General features: G+C 40.2%; 1 protein-coding gene across 2 annotated transcripts in view; it reads left to right on the top strand.

The window, feature by feature from the left end:
• Positions 1-12235, top strand: part of fnbp1a (formin binding protein 1a) — a 32112-nt gene that overhangs the window by 3444 nt on the left and 16433 nt on the right. For both annotated transcript variants that reach the window (XM_053625561.1, XM_053625560.1), the window contains 6 exons: positions 124-239; positions 4630-4686; positions 4908-5055; positions 9093-9155; positions 9801-9905; positions 10622-10636. In XM_053625561.1, coding sequence (XP_053481536.1) covers positions 124-239; positions 4630-4686; positions 4908-5055; positions 9093-9155; positions 9801-9905; positions 10622-10636 — 504 coding nt within the window. The remainder of the gene's footprint in view (positions 1-123; positions 240-4629; positions 4687-4907; positions 5056-9092; positions 9156-9800; positions 9906-10621; positions 10637-12235) is intronic.

Here is a 12235-nt window from a genome sequence, read left to right as displayed (position 1 = left end):
CTTGTTCAGACTTTATACAGTTTCATGCATTTATTTGAGCTATTTTAGTTTGTGTGTGTAAAAGCCTTGGATGGAAAGAATCTGCAGCTCTCAGAAATTCTCCTCTCTTTTCCCCTACCTCAGGATCAGTTTGATAACTTGGAGAAGCACACGCAGTGGGGCATTGAGTTTGTGGAGCGCTACACCAAGTTTGTCAAGGAGAGATCCGAAATCGAGCTGAACTACGCCAAGCAAATAAGGTACGAGAAGATTGTATGTCACTGTAAACACTCTTCTCAGCATGCAAGATTTGATTTTCAGCTTGTTGTATGAGGACCTGAAAAATCAGGCATGTGAAAGCAAACTGAAACAGCATTCGCTGTAGACAGTTATAATAAAAAGAAATGTACAGACAAATCCCCTTAGGAGAGATAAACACAAAATCAGTCTGTTCCTGTTAGTAGCTTATACACTGCGTCCAGTTTTTCTTGACCAGTCAGAACTCCTCATGATGGTGCTCTGACCAATCAGAATTCCCAGTGAGTGTGCTCTGATGAATCAAAAGTCCCAATGAGGCTGTTTTGAACAATTTGAATTCCTAATAAGGGTGCTCCAGACAATCAGAATTCCTAATGAGGGTGCTCTGATCAACCAGAATTTTTAATGAGGGCGCTATGGCCAATCACAATTACTAACGAGGATGCTCAGAACAAGGATAATTCCTAATGAGGGTGCTCAGAGCAAGGATAATTCCTAATGAGGGTGATCTGAACAACCAGAATTTCTAACAAGGGTGTTATGGCCAATTAAAATTCCTAATGACGGTGCTCTGAATAATCAGAATTCCCATGAGGGTGCTCTGAACAATCAGAATTCCCAGTGAGGGTGCTTTTAATAATCAGAATTCCCAATGAGGGTGATCTGAACAATCAGAATTCCGAATAAGATTTCTCTGACCAATCAGAAGTTCCACTGAGGGTGCTCTGACCAATCAGAAGTTCCACTGAGGGTGCTCTGAACAATCAGAAGTTCCACTGAGGGTGCTCTGACCAATCAGAAGTTCCACTGAGGGTGCTCTGACCAATCAGAATTTCTAACAAGGGAGCTCTGACCTATCAGAGGCTCTTGTGGTGTGCTGAATGCACAACACTTAGTGTATAGCGATGCTCCGATCAGGATTTTTGCAGCCAATACCGATTACCGATTCCTTGTCATCATGATTGGCCGATACCGATCCCGATCGTTCGAGCTTTATATAAGTGATATGTAAGTTTCTGTTGATCGTCACTGTTAACGTTTTTTATTTTTCAGATAAAGTAATACCACAGATGTTCCCTTGCTTATATTATTTTCAGTAATGTTGTAGATCGTTGTTTTAATTGAGAATCAAATAAATAAGCACAACAAATATTCATTTTACAATGAACATTTTAATAGGCCTTTAAAAATACACGGCAAATGGCAAATTTTTCATGTTTCCTGAGACCTCATAATAATTCCACACTGGTGATGACATGACTGCAGCGCTAAAGTTTAATGTCATCATGTGTTTTACATCCTCGCGTCTCACGTCATCAAATTGCGATCGGTTCGTGAGATCGGCCAAATTTAGAGACTACCGATCGAGTCATAGAATGTGATTATCGGCCGATACCGATCGATCGGAGCATCCCTATTACTGTACTATAACTAATTCTAAATCGCATTGACTGATTTATTGTGATTAGCTGAATGTTTGTGTTTTGGTCAAAGCTCCGCCTTTTGACTGAGTCTAATTGTCTAAGTGCTCGTTTGTTCAGGTTTTTGTAATTGAAAGCTTGAAAATGCCCTGGTACACTTAATACGCTTTGAGTTAGGGCTGCACAATATCCCATTCAAGGTAACGTTACTATAGTATTGCACTTTTAACAATAGAAATTGTCACAAAACTTTAGAGAAATCTGAATATAGATTTAGATCTCTAATGAGCAAGCCAGAGGCGACAGGGGCCAGGAAAAAACCTTGAGAGGAGCCAAACTCAAAAGGGAGTTTGTCCTCTTTCGGGTGACTCTAGGTAGTGGGACTATTATAAATCATTTCTCTTGTACAACTGTATACTATATAGACAAACAGAACTATATGTGAATAAGTGAATAAGAGTCCTGGGATGAGCCCAGTTTCCTGTCTTTATGATTACAGCAGCATTAAGATCTACAATACATAAGATTATATTTTTCTTATTAATTCTTGCCAAAATATTGGTCTTATTGGAGTGTCCATATAGAAATGAGCACTCAAAACACAATTTCTATTGTATTCTATGAGGAGTTTGACTGTTCTAAAAATTGAACTAGCATGACCCATGATTTATGATCAAATTAATGCAGTTACAACTTGTGACATGATGTAGTTTTACAGTCAGTTGCAAGGTTTATTGTAATCACAATGTGTAGCACAGTATCCTATTTCCATCCATAAAAAGCAGCCCTACACTGAATTGAGGTAATAACATTTATACTGTTACCTAAGTCTGATTGGTCTTAGTCAACGCTTTAACATTAACATATTTATCTTTAAAAAAAAAAATGTGTTAGCAAATTCTTAAAGGATGTTCAGCACCTTTTATCATGACTAATTAGTCTTGTTAAATCTTTGCGCCTTTACACACAAACATTACTTGCTGATTATTTACTTTTTTTGCAACATATTCAAATGGACACGTTTGCACTACATCATCGTGGTTACGTGAGTTGCTATGGCGTTGACCCATATCCTGATAGTCCAGTGCTGTTTTTGCTGGTTTGGTCCTGTCTGTGGTTTTTTCAGGTTGTGTTAGCCGGTGAAGACACACACACACACACATACACACACACGCGCGCACGCGCGCACGTGTGCACACAAGGAAATCTGCTTTTTATAGCTGCCTGTCAGTCAGTGCTTTGTTATTTCTATGAAGTCTGCCAGAGTGTTTTTGTGCGCGCCTTCAGTTGAGAGAAAGGCTTAATTCACAACGCCTCCCTCAAGCCTTTTATTCAGCTCCCTAAATGAGTGGAGATTTATCTGACACAATGCGCTTGTTAGCAGACAAACGGCATCGACCTGCCTCCAGCTCAGGAATAATGGCTGTTTAAAAGGCCACAGGATAGTTGTTATTATACTGAGGGTCTGTGCGTTTGTTTGTTTATTCCTATCGCGCCATTGAACGCCTGCAGAACATCGAGAACGCTTTTTGGTCCTTCGGTGAGGTGGTAAGGAGACAATAAACGGCAGCATCCGCATGGCTTTGACAAGGAGCTGCAAGATGGCGATCTGCCTAGCAACACGTCAGCCTATGGGGAGGTACAGCTGGGTGTGTGTGTGCGAAGAGAGAGAGGGTGAGAGGGACGCAGCGATAGAGAGCAAGCGAGACGAAAAGAGAGGGGGGGGTGGATAGACAGAGCTGCAGACGAGAGGCGCGAGTGAGGGACAGGGCGGCAGCAGCAATACACTTTATTATATCCATGAGTGCCTTGTATCCACTTTTCACATTTACTTGAATTAATCACAGTCATGGTGCTAGTGTGTGTCAAGTCGACTCGAATCATCACACAAACAAACGTCAGCTTTATGAATTAGAGCTCTCACATGATAAAGACCTCATTATGGTGGAGACACTAGTGGGCTTTGTTTGCTTCCCAGGACACGATTGCTTTAATTGGTCTTTCATAAATAAAATATGCAGAGGGTGGAAGGGTGAAAGAAAATACCAAAGACAAAAAATCAGTTTCTCTATGTTAAGCCACATTAAACCATAGCACTGTTTAATGCTGGATTCTGATTGGTCAGAAGGTGCTGATAATTTCCTATAACAGCAGCTTGGACAATAGTTAAGGTCAGGTTTATATTATTGTACTGGTTCTAATATTCTTATTCTTTTTTTTTTTGAAGTAAGGACTTACTTAGGGACTTGTATGGCAGACAATCTACTTTAAAAAAAAAATAAATTTTTAAACGGGTGTGAAAACTGGGTGATATGCTGAAGTCTTCTCTAAGCATTTCTGGAAGGCGTCTCCAATGTGAGCACTTTGTAACAGTCAGGTAAAGCTGTTCCTTTAAGTTTCTAACATGCCAAAGTCTTCAGGATGGAGGGGTTTGCAGTTTCTCGGTCTTATTAACTTCGAGAGAAAAAGAGGAGAGGGTGGTGAGGGAACGACTGTTTATAGCTGCTATAGTTTAACATATCATAACAACAACTAAATTGTAGGACATTTCACAACATTAAATGTAACTATAAATGGATAAATTAAAAGCATGACATGTTCTTCTTTAGTAAATAAAAATGGAAACATTGGTGAATTACTGTGGTATAAGAGAAATAAAACACTTCAGAGCATGCGGTTATTGGAAAATGATCGACTTCAGGGTGGTAACAGTGAGTTTGCTTCGTATCAGGCCACATAATACCATCCAGTTATTGATTATTTTCCTATAGCAGCACTTCTTTTCTTTTTTTTTACTTAAAATGAAAGCGTTCTTTTTTAAAATTTTGGTTAAAAAAAATATGCCACGTCTTAAATTAATGTTTAACATTTAAAAAAGTGTTAGTACGAAATGACGTTAGTACGAAATTTAACGATGCACCCACAATTACATCATATTGATTTGCTTCTGAAAGTTTTGCTCTTCTTATAGAAACCTCTCTAAGAAATATCAGCCCAAGAAGAACTCCAGAGAAGAGGACGAGTACAAGTACGTATACCTGCATCTCAGTTCACCAGCATTGTAGCTAAGTTAAGTCCATAGTGGGCAGTAGAAATGTAATCCATTACATTTAATGTAATTTAATATTTAAAAACACCACTCGATTGTTTTTTTTGGCTCGCAGGTGTGTTAGGAATGCTAAGAACATGGTGCTTTCAGAGTAATAATCGGTGTAATGCTTGTTGTCTTGTGTTTGCACATATGGTCAGGTACACCTCCTGCAGAGCGTTTCTGATGACGCTGAACGAGCTGAATGACTACGCCGGGCAGCACGAGGTCATCGCAGAGAACCTCTCAACACAGATCATCTCAGAGCTGGTGCGCTATATCCAGGAGCTGAAAGCCGAACGGAAAGCGGTATGTGCACGGAAACTGGGAAATTTTTTAAAAACAACAACAAAAATATTTCAATGGTATTATTTTAAGTGTGCAAATTCGACAAAGATCAAAATCTGACTGGAAGAACACCACTTTATTGGGGAAGGGTGAAGATGTTTGTAGGTTTGGGACTGCTTCCAGTTTGTACATAAGGATAAAAGTGTACAGTAGGTGCTTCTCTGCTTTTTTTGTCGTTGGAACAACCAAGTCAAACAATTTATTATTCAGTCAGAGTGGACGAATCGGTATCCTTCGTTCCTGCCGCAAACAGATTTTATATCTAGGCTATTCGTTTTTTTATTTTTATTTATTTGTAGCTGAACGGTGGACAAGTATTCAGTTGGTATGTAGCTATGGTTAAACTTGACGGTGTGAAATCAGGAACACGAAGGTATGTGGAACAAACGAGGTGCAGCACAAAGATGTCATATAACTCTTCTGCCTAGTACATGCATTCACACTAGCCAAAGTGGAAAAATACCTTCTAGGTGTGATGCAAGGACAGAACACGACTTTTCATAGCCAAAACGTTGGCCAACAACTTGATTACTTTTTGTTTTGCTTGACTTTAGATTAACCCTCAAACCCTAAAAACGTATTTATTTGTTCATTCATCTGGGGTAGATGATTCCTGTGTATAGTTACTGTATGCCTCCGAGGTTGCCCGATTTTTCTTCGGTAGACGTGTCTGAGGCTGCGTTTTTCAATAGCATCTAAATCACCGCCTTTAAAAAAAATAAATAAATAAATTTACACAAGCTCTTGTTTTTAAGCCTTAAAAGGAAGAAAATATTTTTTTTTTCCTTTGCTGTCAAATGTAACATGTAACATAAAAGAAAGACAAGCTTTGAAATAAACATTTAATAGGAGTCTAATATATGGCCAATGTACACCGATCAGTCATAACTTTAAAAGCACTGACAGGTGAAGTGAATAACATTGATTACCTTGTACAATGGCACCTGTCAAGGGGTGGGATATATTAGGCAGCAAGTGAACAGTCCATTCTCAAAGTTGATGTGTTGGAAGCAGTAAGGATCTGAGTGACTTTGACAAGGGCCAAATTATGATGGCTAGACGACTGGGTCAGAGCATCTCCAAAACAGCAGGTCTTGTGGGGTGTTCCCGGTATGCAGTGGTTAGTACCTACCATAAGTGGTCCAAGGAAAGACAACTGGTGACAGGGTCATGGGCGCCCAAGGCTCATTGATGCACATGGGGAGTGAAGGCTAGCCCGTCTGTTCCGATCTCACAGAAGAGCTACTGCAGAACAAATTGCTGAAAAAGTTCATGCTGGCTATGATAAAAAGGTGTCAGAACACACAGTGCATCAGAGCTTGCTGTGTATGGGGCTCCGTTGCCAAAGACCAGTCAGAGTGCCCATGCTGACCCCTGTCCACCACCGAAAGCACAAACAAACTGTGACCTAAACAATAATTAGGCAGGTGGTTTTAATGTTTTGGCTGATCGGTGTGTCGCTGCATGACTATTCCCGGTTAATTATATACTTTCTCTGTACCTCCCTATAGATTGATTTAGAGAGCATTATGTATGAGCTGTGCATAAGCTCCTTGGCTAAACATGCACCATGTGTTCAACCTATCACATCTAGGATTTGTGGGTGATGTTTTACCTGGAAACCTTTAGCCACATGTATGATAAGTAATGAAAGAAAGCTTTATTTTTGTTTATAAGGCAGTCAAATTATCAAAAAAAGGTCATCAAAAAACTTAATCAAACCCCTGATCCGTGATCAAACCCCTGATCCAGGGAGATTTTTATTATCATTATTCATCCTTGAACATTTTTACGGGTATCCAAGAACAGGATTCCCACCTGTGGAGAAATCTGTCCTCTGCTCCCCAGCTCCTGTAAATCCCTGGATGAGGAATGTGAAATATGTTATTACGCTGTGGATGATTTTACGGTAGAGCAGGCTGGAGCTGAATGTGGGTCATGTATTGGGGTCAGTGGAGTGGGTACAGGAATAAGATGCCCCTCCTTCTTAACTGGGCCTGCGAGGCCTCTGTCACAGCCAAATGACTGGAACTAACACAATAGGAGCAGACATGACCACGCATGAACTGAACAAAATGTAGAGCAGATCGTTTTTCCGCCCTGATGAGCTTTCGTCTGCCTTTCATGTCTGACTGGCTTTCTAAAAGAAAGTGGTCTTTATGTATTTTTCATACTGTGTGTAATGGCATCCTATGAGTGGGAGTGAGTCAGTCATGACGTGATATTCACGTCACCGTGACCTCGGGTGGCCTAAGCAAATGTTTTTTGATACAATGAGAAGTTTGTGAGTGGTGAGCATTTTGTTTTGGGAGGAATACAGTACATTTTTGTGGCCATACTGTGTTGGCTGATTCATCAGGTTCACATTTCATCTGATCAGCTTGGTTTCTAAAAGACTGCAGTCTTTTCTGGTATAGATCAGACCGCACAGTGCTTTTGTTTGCTGTGTCATGAAATAGATGAGTCACTTTTTAAAGGTAAAATCCACTCTGAACGACTTGCATAATAATCTTTATGTGATCTTCGGTGGCTTTAGATTTGTTTTATCATTTGAGTCGATTTTTTGTTTTGTTTCAATCTCTTCACCTCTTCACATTTTCACTACATTACCCAATGCAATTCAACTACCTGCAGATATTGGTAGAAGTGGGAATTCATGTCAAACTAGAGGGCAATTGTGACGAGGCGTGATGGAAAAATTATCCCGCACAAGAAAATTGATGGCAAGGCCGCGATAGCACTCTTGTGCAAAGGTGTTTTATTGACAGTGCTCCTATTTACAGTCCACCAAATGTGCACAAAAATATGTACATCTACATGAAGGCCCAAAAAATTTTGCCATATAGGGGAAATGGGGAAAATGGAGGAAAACTATACAAAAATATATACACTACAGCACTTATAATACAGCAGTGCAGCAAGGTAAATACACCATATACTCGCACTACAACTCCAAACTCCAAACTCCAGCCCTCCTTTACACAAATGAACAGGCCTGGCTTTTAATCTGGAAGCTCCACCCACATGGACTCCTCCATGTTCTTCTAGAGGTAAGTATTACAAACAATGACTTTTCATAAACTACAATATCTATAATAACATAATCTTCATATATCATAACATATACATATTCATTAATATTCATTAAATAACACAATATATATAATATTCACTTCTATATAGGAGTTAACTTGGGTTTTGGATTCCCAACTCCCCCCAAACAAACAGTTAAGACGGTCCAGTTACCGGTGCGGTCAGCAGTGCTAAAGCAGCAGTGGTTTAGTGTTTTGTCTGTCCAGCTCTCTCACCTCCTTATACGTACACTCCCGAGGTTCCACTTTTCATGCTAATACCTCCATTGACGCCATCACACTTGTTCGTCATCTTGTAGATCGCTAGCTGGCAGCTTTTACCACATTAAAATTCCCCACAGGTACTTATTATTTACAGCAATAATAAATGTTCCAGACTCCCCATTTTCATTTTGAATTTTATCTCTGGATTTAATTGCACTGTTACGGGGGGGACATGGTGGCTTAGTGGTTAGCACGTTTGCCTCACACAGGGTTGGGGGTTCGATTCCCACCACGGCCCTGCGTGTGCGGAGTTTGCATGTTCTCTCCGTGCTGTGGGGGTTTTCCACGGATACTCCGGTTTCCTCCAGCAGTCCAAAGACATGCATTGTAGGCTGATTGGCATGTGTGTCCGTAGTGTATGAATGGATGTGTGAATGTGTGTGTGATTGTGCCTTGCGATGGCTTGGCACCTCGTCCAGGATGTCCTCCGCCTTGTGCCCAATGCCCCCTGGGATAGGCTCCAGGCCCCCCATGACCCAGTAGGACAAGTGGTAAAGAAAATGGATGGATGGATGTTAATGGGGGGTTTTATTTCACCTTTATTTCACCTTTTTATGTGAAATAAAAAGGTTTATCATTGTAAACATACAGTATGATGCTGTTGATGACTCCACGCACAATGTTATGATTCTCCTCCTGCAGCATTTCCATGATGGTCGCAGAGCTCAGCAGCATATCGAGAACTCCTGGAAACAGCTGGAGTCGGTGAGTTAAAACTAGTCCAACAGCTAAGTTAGATGAGAAATGTGCATCTAATTACCAGAGATAATAAATAATAATAAATAATGAAGCGTTTCGATTAAAGATTCAAGCTCCATTAGCCTTATTGATAGTGTTTCTGTGAATTATTTCTATATTTTAGAGTTGATAGTGATACACCACTGACAGTTAATGTTAGCCAGGATGTGGTTTATTTGGGTTTAAAGGTGCTATTTGTAATTTTTTTTTAAAAATTCTTTTTAAACCTACAGTATAATAAGCATATCATTTTAAAGACCCTGTATTAAAACTGTGATTAACACTATTGCAACCCAGTTGTTCTAATTGGTTTCTTTTTAGACGTATGTTTTCATATTTCTGGCTGGACGTTAGTTCCACCCCAGTCGAGGCAGAGCGGCTTAGCTTCACTGCTTTTGCCTAAAATGCAGCTTAAGAAGTAGGGATTGGGGCCAACTGGGTGAAACAGGAAGGCATGACTGTTGCAACTGCAATTTGCTTGGCAGTCAGCAGAGGGCTTTAAAATTACAAACTAGTTCTTTAATACTAAAGAACACTTTGACAAAATGAGCAACTTGAAATATCAGTCTTCGTCCTGCACTAATAAGGAACCCTATTACCGGTCACTTGCAGAGCAAACGTCGGTTTGAGAGAGACTGCAAAGAAGCCGACCGTGCCCAGCATTACTTTGACAAGATGGACGCCGACATTAACGTGACCAAAGCCGATGTGGAGAAGGTAGGTCCAGTTCCGGCTAACTCTTTTTTTTCTCCTGCTTGTTCTCTGCATCCCAGCCCTGGGTCTCTGCAGTGCGTTTGGGATGGATGCGTGTCAGTGATGTGCTCAGCATTTTTTAAGAACCCTTCCACTGCATCTTAAAGAGTCTTGCGCCTCCGCCCACTAACCACAGCGTCTCCTCTGGAGGTATGCCATACTTTCCTGCAGGGAAATTGGACAGTTGTTGGAGCCTAACGAGCTGTGGACAGTTTTACAGCCCATGTCATGAGTCCTTTTGATTCATACGACTGAACTGATTCACACTGGCAGTAAATACCAGGACACTCAACAGTGTAGCGTTAAATAAACTACCTGTTCGGTCCATTGCATTTCATAGTGGTTCGTGAAATGGAACAACTAATGTACCTAAAATGTATCCCATTATTGATATTAAATTATTTTGCTGTAGTGCAATTAGTTTGCAATTCTATTAACCATCTGCCAAGTTGCTGCCTTTACTTAAATCTTGGACATTACAGATATAATGTTATAGGCTTAGATTTATTACAGAAATCTCTGAATGTGCAGTCTATCTGTGATCTGTGACCGGGCCGAATCCCAGGTGTAGTTCATGCCATTCGGCTGACCCATGCGCATATTTCTGACTTTCTGCTCTACGCCACAAAGTGCTCTGACACTAATCGACTCTGTTTTTGTCTTTTTAACATGGCTCAAAGCGGTGTTCACTCAAGGTAGGTTTATAACCACGAGTCGTCTCTGTCTGTGGGGAATTGTTAATCTGTTTAGTGTACGCCCATAGACCTCAACGTCTACATAAAATGTCTGTCGCAAAATTATTTCTGTTTGTCCAAATCTCTGGCCCTGTTGCTGTATTACAGTACGTCCCTCTGGCCACTGGTGCAAGCAAACAAATGCCTATGTGGTTATTATAACCACTGTTTAGCACATTACATTTGTCTGATATACAATTTATCAAATTAAGCCAAAGAAATGGTACATAATGCGAAAGAGTTGCTCTGAGAACAGACGGCCAATTCCTGTCCATTTTCTGTGCTGTGTGCCTCGGTGTTTGTGCTCTGTAAGTGTGCATGCTGAATGAATCTGTGTGCTGAAACATGTTAAAGTGATTCGTTTCTTGACTACCGTATTGACCTTGTCTTATTGGTATGTGTGTGTGTGTGTGTGTGTGTGTGTGTGTGTGTGTGTGTTCCGTGTATGTTATAATGAATACAGGTACAGCGTATCTTTTCCGTTGCAGTCCTTAACTGCTCCTAATTCAATTTCTTGCTCTTTTTTTTCTGCTGCTATACTTTGCGCTGCTACTTTTAAAAGGTTCTCTGGAGGTTTAAAGAATTGGGTCTGTAATGGTGGATCCTTTAGACATCCTCTCTATGCATCAGTATCCTAATTTACAAAGCAAGCTTCACAGCTGGATGACACGAGCCTAAAGTATGTTAATGTATAATGAAGATCATGAAGAAATGATAAATAAAATTAAATTAAAAAATCACACTGCCAGTGTAACTGCTATTTAGAAATATCATCCCCTTATTTTAGCGGTTTATTTCAGAAGGAAGTTATTTTGATGATCAGTTCCTAGGGACGTCTCTGACCACAGTTAACAACTCATTTTCGTTGCTGGTTAAGTAAACAACACGTCGACTGAAAAAAAAAATCCATGTCAGTGAAATTTCATCATCAAGCTAGTCCATTATGTCGACTACTTTAGTACTTTAGCAGCCCTAGTATGTATTACAGCAGCACGTTGACAAAAAATTAAATTTACACAGTTTCACCCCTTACCTCAAATGTAGTCGACCAGACAAAACATGTTTGGTGTCTGAACTTCTTTAGTTTTGCGCAGAAGCTACGCTGTCATCATAGCTAACAAGTACTGGAAGTATACAGCTTTTACCAGTTTAGCATCAGGCTATCTTCTATAACACACTCTAGTATTACTCCATAAAAAATCCAGTCCTGTATGTCTATACCACACTGAGCAGAGGAAGAGGAGACATTAGTTCACCAACACTATGTAATTCTTGACACGGAACCATTCATTCTGTGTTTATTAACATTGCTAGTTGCTAGTGTAGAAGATTACCGTGTTGAACTCTGTTTAACATTAGCACACAACTAGACAGCTAGTTCAATGTTTGTAAACTGGCTCGCATTTGAAGTTTCAATATTGAGTCTCAGATTGCATCTCCATAATCTCAGTAACTGAACCTGTCAAAATACTGGCTCCCAGGATTCTCTTCATGCCATTTAGCTATGTTAGCTGGGTAACTATCTTAGCATACCGATAATGTGGCTAAAAGCTTCTGATT

The sequence above is a fragment of the Ictalurus furcatus genome, chromosome 5 (genome assembly GCF_023375685.1).
Source record: "Ictalurus furcatus strain D&B chromosome 5, Billie_1.0, whole genome shotgun sequence".
NCBI lineage: Eukaryota > Metazoa > Chordata > Actinopteri > Siluriformes > Ictaluridae > Ictalurus > Ictalurus furcatus.
The sequence above is the reverse complement of the archived record's forward strand: the minus strand, read 5'-3'. Positions and strand labels throughout refer to the sequence as shown.